This window comes from Parasteatoda tepidariorum, chromosome 3 (genome assembly GCF_982258835.1).
Source record: "Parasteatoda tepidariorum strain Cologne lab strain chromosome 3, Ptep-v5.0, whole genome shotgun sequence".
Lineage (NCBI taxonomy): Eukaryota > Metazoa > Arthropoda > Arachnida > Araneae > Theridiidae > Parasteatoda > Parasteatoda tepidariorum.
This window is the reverse complement of record NC_141757.1, coordinates 70,634,274-70,646,453: the sequence shown is the minus strand read 5'-3', so window position 1 is coordinate 70,646,453 and position 12,180 is coordinate 70,634,274. Positions and strand designations below refer to the sequence as shown.

Here is a 12,180-nt window from a genome sequence, read left to right as displayed (position 1 = left end):
ATTTCTGAGCTATACGTCTGTTGACTAGAAATTGATTTCAATAGTTTCACACTGTCCCATAATACTTTTAGTGAATATATCCTAGCGTAGTAATTTTGTGAGATTTCTAGAGGATCCAGTAACAAATAGGTATTTTTTAGAAGAAATAAAAAGATTCGATTGAGAAAACATGTCTGAAAGAAAAGTTTTAAACGTAAGTATATGCTTAAGGTATATATTATGTTATTAATATACATTGTTGGTGGGAATTAATTTATCGTTCAATTATTTATTTTTATTATAGAAATACTATCCACCAGATTTTGACCCTTCTAAGATACCTCGTCTTCGTCTTTCTCGAGATCGGCAATACACCGTTCGATTGATGGCCCCCTGTAATATGAGGTAATAATTGGATTTTGCTATTTTAGAGATTTTTTTTTTATTTTGTTTATTTAAAAAACTAATTTTCCTATAAATCTGTAATAATATTATTACTTCGATAATACAACTATCATTATTTTGCAATAATTTTATGTTTAATCATAAGATTAGTCTTTTAATAAAATTATCTGTATAATTGAGAAGCTTTCCGTTTTGTGATCTGCAACAGAATAGTCTCTAATTCTTGACAATTTTACTGCTGGCAACTCTTGACTATTTCAGCCTACAAAAAATTTTTAAAAAATAATAATAATATAAAATGTCACAGAAGAATACCTACTTAAGGATATAGCTTGTAGCCAACCTTGGGCAAACTTCTACATATATTCCTTAAAAGGATTGAAAATTTAAAACCTATTTGTCACCTTAGCGATTGTAGTTAGTATAACAGATCACAATATGGAAATATCCCTCTATAGTTTTGTGCTTTTATCATTAAATACAGCCAAAAGTTTTTTAGCCATGTTTCAACATGCTTGATATCTCTGAGAATTGAAAAATGGGAAGATTTCCATATCAATAGCTATGCCAAAATAATTTTGAAGTTTCAGTGACTTTAATAGTTGATTGATAAATCAAAAGAAAGTTGTTATGAACAAGCATAGGAGGAATATCGTTCCCTGATATTTTTCTTTTTGCACTTTTTTTATACACAATAGCACTTTATTTTTACCTTAGTAATAAAAATTGTGCATGCGTAAAAACAATGATAGGGTATTCTATTTTTTAAAGAATATTTAAGAAGAGATATTTAAACCCAGAAGATTTCATAAAAAATGTATTTTAAAAATAAAATAAAAAATATAAATAATAACTTCTAATTTACAAAAGCATAGGGCCTTTGAGCTACGCTTGGTCGCCTTGCTCATGGAACAACCCTGATTATTCGTAACCACCCCTAAAGAAACTAATTTTTCTTTTAAATTTTTGCCAGTTCAAAATTTCATTAGCATTATAAAATTGCAGTTGGTACAAACAAGTGAATAACAAAAATATCCCCTGAAAAATATTGTTACTATTTTTCATTTAATTTAGAATGTGCACAGTGTCATTACTTTGTGTTGTGGAATGTGTGTGGCTGAAGGGTTTCACCTTTCTATCAAACGCTTTGTAACGAGATGATAGGTTGGAATCCTACCTGCAAATCTGAATCTTTCTTTGTGCTGCTCTTTTTATTTATTTAATCTAATCTTTATCTTGTTTTAGGTTTTCTCCTCTATTAATTACTAAGAACTTATGGTTCATTGTTTTTTATTTTAATATTTTGTTTGTTATTTAATTATTTTTTCATTATATTTAGATGCAAAACTTGTGGAGAATATATTTATAAAGGAAAAAAGTTTAATGCTCGCAAAGAAACTGTTCAAAATGAAGAATATTTAGGGATCAAAATTTTCAGATTTTACATTAAGTGCACTCGCTGCTTAGCTGAAATTACATTTAAGGTATAATATTTTCCTTTTGCATTTGTAAGATTTAATTACAAATAATGTTATTAATTTGCAAACCAAATTTCTATCTCTACTTATACTGCTTATTTTATTATACTGCTTATTTCATGTCCACTTATATGTTATTTATTTTATTTAATATACAGTACATTGTTCTAACAGTTTTCGATTGCTCAAATTTATAAGTTTAAATTACTTCCAGTATTGTAAGTAATATAAATTTAAAATATACATGCTAAAGCTATTTTTTATATATTGTAAATAATTCATGTTATGTATAACTAATTGCAGTATACTCCAAGTAGCCTTTCCTTTTTCAATACACAATTTTTTCTCTATATTAACTGGGAATTTATTTTATTTTTTTCGTTCTTTGGTTGTTTCACCAGCTGATTCTGTGGCCATTTATGATTGCAATTGCATTATATTGCAATTGCATATGATTATTTGAAAGGAGCTTTCAATTCTAGCAACCACGCTACCTAAAAAAATCCTATCTGCTGCCTAATCCTATCTGCTGTCTTAAGTTCAAAAGCTGTTTTATCTTAAAAATTGGTCCTTGCTTCTAAACAGATAGCATTGTTCTAGATTCCTCATTACATGCATTAATGTTTATTTTAAAAACTAATTAAAGCTCTTATCAACTTGTCTCCAAACTATTTAATCTGTAAAAATAATTACGTAAGACAGTATCCATCTAGTATAAGAAAACAGAGAAATGTAACTAAGATTATTGCATTAGTTTTCTTTATCTAATACTATGTGTAGTATACAAAAATTTTATTTTAGACTGATCCTGAAAATGCTGACTATATTGTTGAACATGGAGCAACAAGAAATTTCCAGGCTTTAAAACTTGCTGAAGAAGCTGCTGCAAAGGAAGCTAAGGAATTAGAAGAAGAAGAAAAAGGCAATCCTATGAAAGTAAATTTTTTATTCTTTTTTTTATGACATTAACTAAAAATCTCATTTAAAAAATCTATACATCAGTAGATGCTTCTTGATTATCACTCCATAATTTTTTTCTTCAAAGTTTTACTGATATTGTATTATTTTACCAAAAAAACTTAAGTTTTCCTGTATTTATGCTTATCTCATTTTTACTACCTTTAGATTTAATTTTTTTTCCATGACTTTTTTGAAAAGAAGTAAAATCTTAAAACTTAAGCATCATTTTAATTATTGTTTATTGTTTTTCAGCTCTTAGAAAATCGCACAAAAGCATCTAAACAGGAAATGGAACTTATGGAAAACTTAGAAGAGTTAAAAGACTTAAATCAAAGACATGCAAAAGTAGATTTAGAAAAACTTTTAAAAGTTAAACAGCAACAGTTAATTGATGAAATTAAAAGAGAAGAGGATGAAGATGAAGCATTTATAAAGTACATATGTTTTGCAAAATATATATATATCCATATAATTTATTTAAAATGTTATTATTTCCCTCATCTACAAAAAATATTTAAATTTATAAATGTATTTTAACTGGATTATATATTTTTGCTGATTATACAATCAGTTACAAGAGTTAATGTGGTATGTGTCCCTATAGAGACACTTTTTTACTTCTTATGGTTTTACAGCAAAATTAAGATATTTTAAAAGGCTATGTCTTAAAGTTTTATAAAAGTATTTAATACATTTAAAAGAAAAATACAAAAATGGAAATTGAACGTTTAGTTCCCGTTTGAATAATAACAGTTTAAAAAATATTTGTTATCCGGAAGAATAGTTATTTGTTATCTGGAATAGTTACTTAAAATGAATTGCAATGCATTAGTTTTGCTTTCTGTTTTTGTATTAAAATATATATATATCCTTGCGAAAAGGCCTATTGTTTTAGAAAAACAAATTTTTTTTTAAGTTTTCCATTATTTAAAAATAAACCAACTATTGTTATTAACTTTCTATCATTATTAACTTTCTGTTATTAAAAACTAACCTCTTGCAGAAAATTTTAATCTTAACGTTTCAAGATATCCTAACAGTTTTTTAAACCAACATCTCTTTTGGATATACAAGAAATGAAATTACTTTTCTCATAGGAATACAATACAAATGCATTATAAGCTTGATGGCTGTGTACAAGAATTTTTTTTATGTCCATTATTTTCTCAAAAACAATGCTAACAAAACAACCGATTTTTATCTTTCTAGAAATTATTAACAAAAGAATAATTGAGTGCATCAATAAATTTTTGGGATTTTTAAATTAAACCATCTTAAAAAAAATTAACGATAAAATGAGGTGAATTCATGTATTTTTGAATCATTAAATATATCTGTACAGGATCTAATTTGCTTATTCATAAAATCTTACACCTAAGCCCGGCCGCACACTGTGGAAGTAAGCAGGAGGTGAAAAACCTGAAGTTTGACTCTTGCATCTTGACCAATTTGATTCAATTTCGTGGGGTGAGCTGAGAAATTATTGCACATTGAAGAAGTGTAGTCGCCTCCTCAACGCAGACGCAGATTCGGCAGATATTTGTGTATAAACTGGAGTCATCAAATAAAGACGCTTTTCTTCTTGCAATATATAAGTGTGTGTATATATATATATAGATATATACATATATACATGCCTAGCGATATAGAGAATATTAACTAACTATATCTAAATTAACAGGGTTTTTTATTCTTCATTCTCAGAAGATAAAAAATATTTTCCTCAGTTGAATTAAATTATTTGAAAGTTATTATGAACATTTTTAAGGAGAAAATAACTTTCAAATGTAAAGATAAAAAGTTTTTATTTTGTTAAAAAAAAGTCTTTTTTATTCTTGGTACTCATATTTCTTAACAACAGTTTTTAAAAACAATTTTGGATACACTAAATTGTTCTCTAAAGTTTTTATTCATTGTAATTCAATTTGCTATGAAAACGGCACATCATAATTAGCAAGTATGATAATTGTTGCTAAGAGGGAAAACTCTTTGAAGATATCAATCACCAAATATTATCAATTTAAAAAATGTTTTCAAAATTCATTAAAGGAATATCTTTTAAAATTGAAAAAATATTAGAACGAAAAAATAGTGTCTTTTTTTCTAATGTGAATAATCAGTTTTGAAAATTAATTCTTGATAACATAATTTATTCCTGTATTATTAATTAAGAACAATTTTGTGCACTTAAAGTTGTTCAAGGAAGCAATTTTAAAGGTTTTTATTTAGTATAAAACTATGAATCTCTTGATTTTATTACTATGAATTTCTTATTTTTATTTCCTAGGTAACATTTATTTTTTTAAATTATCTAATATAAATTCCTAGTATGTCTTCATTGTAAGTAACTTCTAGCACAATATTCAATAGAATTTTCTCCGGGAGAAAATTACCGAGAATTCTGTATGTCTAATGAAATTATTTAATGCAGAGAAAAATACTTTTCACTTTCTTCAAATAATGAATTTTGTTCAAGACTTACATAAAACTATTATTGCTTTATTATTCGATTAGCACTGTAGGTGAAATTTTTGCCTAAAAATAATAAAAAATAAACTAAAAAAATAATTTTTTTTATAGAAAATAGAAAGTCTATAGAAAATATATTCACCTTGTCTCCTCAGTGTGTGGCCAGTCTAAGATTTATCTGCAATAATATTTTGCATTTATTGGATTTTATTTTATTTGCTTTAGAAATATTTATTCATTTTAATAATGTAAAGTTTCATAAGTTACTCAAAAATAATATCTAAGAACCTGTAGTCATTTTAAGTTTAAAATTAAATTGATGTACAAACTTTCCATAGTTCAATTTTTAAAATTGAATAAAATAATTTATAAAAATCTACCTTTCCTATTAGCGAAAAAATTTAACTATACACTAGCAAAATGATCACTTTTACCAAAGATTACTCTACAGTTAGGTAAGTGCATAGAAAATATGTTTCTAGTAAATATTCTGAACCTAAATACAGAATGATTTTTTTTTATTGAAAATGTATTATGCAAAAATGTCAAACAAGAGTCTTAATTTTCATTCTTTAACAATATTAACATCACACAACCATGGCCAAACACCTAGATGTCTACACACTTTTTAGTTTTATTAAAATCATTTCTTACCAGGTAAAAAATTATGTACGGAGTGCAAAAACAAGAAAAGAAACATCTGAATAAATTTTGATATAATTGATCTTAGTTCAAGGTTTTGACCTTCGATATGCTAATTAAATAGTGCAGGCAGTATTTTTAGTTCTGAAATCAAACATAAAAAGTATTTTCTTTGAACTAACTTACCTTTTCTGTTGTTGATAGATTTGGATTTTTGATCCTAAAATATGATGTTTTGTCACAATCAGAAAAATATAGTCCAGATAGTTCAAGCAGAAGGTGGTTGAAAATCTGTTCTCTTTAATGTTATTTATACATCAGTCAGCACTAATGACTGAATATTAAGTATCATACTCAGTTGATTAAGCTATGGTATATTGAAAGTTATTAAAATATATTTTATATTTAAGATTTATTTATGTTAATAGTGTGTAACATTTCTGGTGTAAAAATAATGTATCATAATATTTTGATGACTTTAAATATAATCATTCTTGCATATGTAATTTGTTAAGTTAAATGTGTATTAATTACTGTATCTTCTTATTTTATTAGATCTTGCTTTGGAAAAGTTGACGGGCATTCAATTAAAAGAATCAGGGATGAAGAGGAATCTTCTTTATTAGATGTAAGTTTATGTAAATTCTATCATTTTCTATAGACAATCAAATCTCGTTAAAATGAAATGGAAGTGTAACACTATATTTGTATTAATTGTGAAATAATAACTGTAACTGTGTTGATAATAAGGTTTCATGAGCCAAATAATTATACTTGGCTCTTTTACTTTAATGATTAATTATTTTCCAGTCTTATAAGGGGAAGAATTATTTCCCTCAAACAAATTACTTAAATGTGAGTTTATGCTGCTAAAGCAAGAAGAAATATATCGGGATATATTTCTTCTTGGGTAAATAGCAAAGGATCTCTTTCACTTTTACTAGAATTAAGGAATCAATTAAGAGATTCTACTTAAATTTTCCGACATCTAACCTTATTAGAAGTAACTAAAATCGTTTTACTAACTTTAATTAAGGTATCTATTATTGGTAATAACTTTATATATCATGAAACTACATCTATCATTAATGTTTATAAATTTATTTTAATGAAACCTCTTGTATATACTTCCAATACCAGAAAAAAGTGAGAAAATACTATCTCATTCTAATACAATCTCATTTCTATTTTGTGAAAAAATATTTTCTTCACAATACTATCTCATTTCTAATGTGAAGAAAATATTTTTTAGTAAAATCAACTGCTTATTGGAATCATCACTTTCAAGTATCAATGGGATCACATTTAAAAACGGGCTTAGTACTTTTTAACTTTTCACAATTCTGAAATACTTTGCTCAGTATTAAGAGTTTAAGTCAAGAATCCAGTATGATGCACTTAATTTTTATTATTATTATTTATTACTGAAATGTCATAATTTCGAAATGCCATACCATTTAGTGAAGAGTCTTGAAGCTATGAGATTTTGAGGCGAAACAGCTCACCACCAAAAACAGACTATGTGCATTATTAAAACTAGTAACAATGAAAAACTACTAATTATAAAATACTTAAATTAAAATTATTTTTAACTAAAAAAAATCAATGAAAAGAAGTAGTAAATAACATAAGAAATGGAGAACTCTAGGAGAAATAAATTTCCATTTCAATATGAAAGTTGGTGAATCTTTTATTTTAAACTTTCCTTTTGCTGTTAGGTGTGGTCTAATGCAATTTCAAATTAAAAATTTGAATCCCATTCAAATTATTTTCTAGGTTTTTAAGAAAAAAACTCTCCTTCTTGTTCAAAAAAATCTTTGTTTTATTATCCTTAGTGAATGGTGTGAATTAAGAAAATTGGTAAAGAATCGGTTTGATCTTTCTAATTTATGTATATTTATTTATTGATTTTGTTCTTATTATTTGCTGAATTTGAACTGTGAAGAATGTTAAAAGAACTTTCATATTCCTCTAAAATATATTTTTTAAATAACTTGAAGTAATGGTCTTTAATTTATTAAAGGAAATGCTTTTAACCAATATAGTGTTATGTATTTAACATTGATCAGAATAATCATTAATCATGCAAAGTTATTTTTAATGATATATCCTTAGACAAATTCTGACCAAGAAAAGATTTGGATTTTTTTTTATCTTTATTAATTCTGCTGTGCAGTATTGATCTTGTGTTATATGTTTCTATTAGTTTATTATATGAATGACATTCAGGGGTGATTGTGAGCCCAAGTCAAAATTCCAGAAAATTTCCTGAGTAAAAAAAAAAATAAAGTTTCAATCGAAAAATTAGAAAACAATTTAAACAATGTTTTCTCCTTTTTCTCAATATTTCTTAGTTTACTTAAAATATATTTAAACTTTTACACATACCTATGATGACCTGGAGAAGTAATTGGAATTTACAAATGTGTCTTTCTTAATGAGTTTATGATTATAATGACTATTTACTGATAAAAAATTAATATTAATCTTGAATATAAGCTTATAAAGTAGCTCTCCTTACAAACAAGCAAAATAAACTGTGTTTTTAAGTTCCACCTTTTAAAATTTGATTTCCAAAACTTTTGTGATCAATGATTTTTTGAAACATCTGAACCTTCGATCTCCAGAAATTTCTGGATCACGGTTAGCGAAAAATCCGGATTTTTTCCGGAGCACAATCAGCCCTGGACATCTAAATATTTAATTTGGGAAAATTATGAGAATATTTTAAAATAATACTCGATAAATGGAGGAAAAAATCAAATTCTTGTTCTTGGTTGATTTTAAAAAAGGATAATATTGTATTAGGTGAGGCAATAATGAGCTTGCAACCTATTGTACCTTTATTCTGAATAACTTTAGATACTATTAATAGTATTTGTGATGCACTGAAAGCAAAATAAAAATAACAGAAAAAAACGGATTTTTTTCCAAAGCACAATCAGCTCTGGACATCTAAATATTTAATTTGGCAAAATTATGAGAATATTTAAAAATAATACTCGATAAATGGAGGAAAAAATCAAATTCTTGTTCTTGGTTGATTTTAAAAAAGATAATATTGTATTAGGTGAGGCAATAATGAGCTTGCAACCTATTGTACCTTTATTCTGAATAACTTTAGATACTATTAATAGTATTTGTGATGCACTGAAAGCAAAATAAAAATAACAGAAAAAACGGATTTTTTCCGGAGCACAATCAGCTCTGGACATCTAAATATTTAATTTGGGAAAATTATGAGAATATTTTAAAATAATACTCGATAAATGGAGGAAAAAATCAAATTCTTGTTCTTGGTTGATTTTAAAAAAGGATAATATTGTAAAAGGTGAGGCATTAATGAGCTTGCAACCTATTGTACCTTTATTCTGAATAACTTTAGATACTATTAATAGTATTTGTGATGCACTGAAAGCAAAATAAAAATAACAGAACTCTAATTAACTTTTGATCCAATGATTGGATTTTCACATGCCTGGACTCCAGGGTTGGCAGGTTTTTGACTTGTGACAGTTTTTGACAGATTAAACCATAGTTTAAACCGTCACGTCAAAAACCTCACTGTCAAAAATGTCGAAAATGTCAAAAACCTATATTCATATGTGAAATTTAATTAATACATAAAATTTATATATTTTTTATAAAGGATAGGTTTTTGAAAACTTACATCTTTTGTAATATTATGTATTCATTTTCATGTGTTATTGAAAATTTGCAGTGATATTATTAAGAAATTTATTTATAACCAAATTTAGTGTATAGTATAGATTATACTAAAAATTAGACATTTTTAAAGATAAACATTAGCAGCTTTGTACATTAGACATCTTTTAAAGAAAAATCTTTTTAATATTCTTTTAAATCTTCTTAATAATCTTTTTAACATAAGACAATACAAATTTAAGTGCTTTCTGTTAAATACACAGTGTAGTTAGTGTCGATTTACAGTATATTCAGCCTATTCATTTACTATGCTGCAAATTTAGTTTATCCAAATACTTGTGAATTTCATTTTGCTGAATACGATATAGTTTTGTTTAACATCTAAATATTCAGCTGTTGAATAATTACTTCTTGCTTTCAAGATATGCATTATTTGTATTCTTAATACAAGTGGAGAAAAAAAAATTAAGAGATAAAAATTGTTTTAAAATGATAAGTGTAATAATTATAAATAAATATAATAAACAATATGAATTATATTTATCATTATTCATAAGTATAACTACTTTTAAATTCAAATTAACATACTGTATTATAAAGATATTCGGTATAACATTAAAAAAAAATTTTTATACACTTGTATCAAGTTTGTATTTATACAACATAACTTGTTTGTTCCTTATAAATATTAGTTATATGTTCCTTATATGTCAAAAATGCATAGTAATAAACTTTTAATTTTCTTAAGTATCAAAAAAAAAATTTTTTTTTTTAAATATAAATATTTAAACAATTTTTGTGCAATATTTTGTGCACATGCATTTGAATATAAATTTCTGAGATTTTAAATCTGTTATTTTACCTTAATTTTAATTAAAAAATATTTTAAAACCTGCTGATTACCTATAGTATAATTAAATTTCAATATAATGCATGGCAACTGTTGGTAGTTTTGAAGTTTATATATTTTCTTGGCAAACTTCAGTTTTTGATATTTTTGACGGGTTTTTGACGGTTTAAACCAGTATTATACCCTTGTCATGTCAAAAACCTTTTTTTGACGTCAAAAACCCAACCCTGCTGGACTCAAATTTAATGGTTTGAGGATCTGACCTCAACTCTGCTAATTAATTAATGCTATTATTTTGAGTTACAAATTCACACACAAATATGTATTTTCTCTAGATAAATATGCTGTATTTTTGACCATTAAAATATAGATGGTAGACGCACTCTGGAAAATATGATCCCAATAGTATGGTCAGGAGAGCAATTAAATCTTTGAACCTCTCAATATTAATTTGCCGTATCTTGAGAACTTTTTAAGAGAATCGAAAAATTTTGGACACAATTACAAAATTCCTATATCCAAAGATCATTCCTTGCAAAAATATATTTTTAACTTATTTTATTTAATAATGGTTGAAAAATTTTAGAATAAGCAGGCATGGAAGCTTTCAGCTTTTACTCTGAATTCAGCTTTTTAAGCTCCATACATTTATTAATTTCATGTTTGATTGCGTTTATGTAGAATTCAGCTTTTTTTGCTAACTGGTACTTTCATCCCTGAATAAGGTATGCAAACTTTTACTAATTTTAAATAAACCAGTTTTTCTTTTCTAATTTGGTTTCCTGAGAACTATTCCACCAATTTTGTTCAAATTGTGTATTTTGGCATTTAAAATTACATTCCTAAAAATGATGAAAAAGTTATATGCTTTACAATTGAAAATATTTTTGATCATTATCAATGTATTCAAAACTCCGAATTACCAAAAAAAGGTTTACTTTTGCGTGGAATTATCTTTAAATGAATTAATTTTAAAATTGTGTGCAAACATTTTTCGCTTTGCTCAACTCGAAATATGGTGAAATACGCAAAAAGTAAAATTAACAGTGAGAGGTCCAAACTTTGGATCATTTTTCAACTATGGGGACCATGTTTTCCTGAATCCAAGTTTTTAGATATTTGAAATAAATGTATATAATTTACTAAAAAGGATGTAGTAATGTAAAATCTCATCAATTCACACAGTTTATGAATAATAATTTTTCTGAAATATCCTTGATTGGTTTTTAATTCCTATCATATGATTAACATGCATAATAAACAAAGGGAGCCAACTTTAAAAATTTATCCGAAAACAGCAAATTAAAATATTGACGTTTCAGTTGAATTGAATTTTATTAGAGCATGTTTTTTTTTCTCCAGATTTCAAAGAAAATGACAAGTCCGCCACCAGCAAAAACTCCAAAATTAGTAAGTTCAGGTATAGGAATTCTTACTAAGAAATCTAAAGGAGTTCTTGTGAAAAAGAAGAATGAATCACCATCATCTGAAACTAACAGTAATGGTGTTCCATTTAAGCAAACATCAAGCTCAAATAATCAACTTTCTGGACAAGGTGTAGCAACTCAAGACAAACCCAATGCTCTCAGTATGCTAGGGGCTTATTCAGACAGTGACAGTAATTGAAAATCAACTTATATGTCAAAGAGAAGAATTGAAATAAAATGTTTCTCTAACTGTAAATATTTACACATAACTGATATTTTGTAAAATAAACATATTTTAAAACTA

The 12,180-nt window shown here is 26.0% G+C and overlaps 1 protein-coding gene across 1 annotated transcript; it reads left to right on the top strand.

The window, feature by feature from the left end:
• The first annotated feature begins 52 nt into the window (after positions 1–52).
• LOC107452657 (splicing factor YJU2) lies at positions 53–12,180 on the top strand. Its single transcript, XM_016069203.4, has 7 exons — positions 53–193; positions 284–384; positions 1,724–1,868; positions 2,664–2,798; positions 3,075–3,256; positions 6,489–6,561; positions 11,812–12,180. The coding sequence occupies exons 1-7, from the start codon at positions 170–172 to the stop codon at positions 12,073–12,075; spliced, it is 924 nt and encodes a 307-aa protein (XP_015924689.1). The 5' UTR covers positions 53–169; the 3' UTR covers positions 12,076–12,180.

What these genes read in the sequence shown, in the direction of transcription:
- LOC107452657 (XM_016069203.4), top strand. Translation starts at nt 170, where the DNA reads ATGTCTGAAAGAAAAGTTTTAAAC. An exon ending in CTGAAAGAAAAGTTTTAAAC is followed by an intron (nt 194 to 283) that starts GTAAGTATATGC and finishes TTTTTATTATAG; the next exon opens with AAATACTATCCACCAGATTT. An exon ending in GAAGATGAAGCATTTATAAA is followed by an intron (nt 3,257 to 6,488) that starts GTACATATGTTT and finishes TTATTTTATTAG; the next exon opens with ATCTTGCTTTGGAAAAGTTG.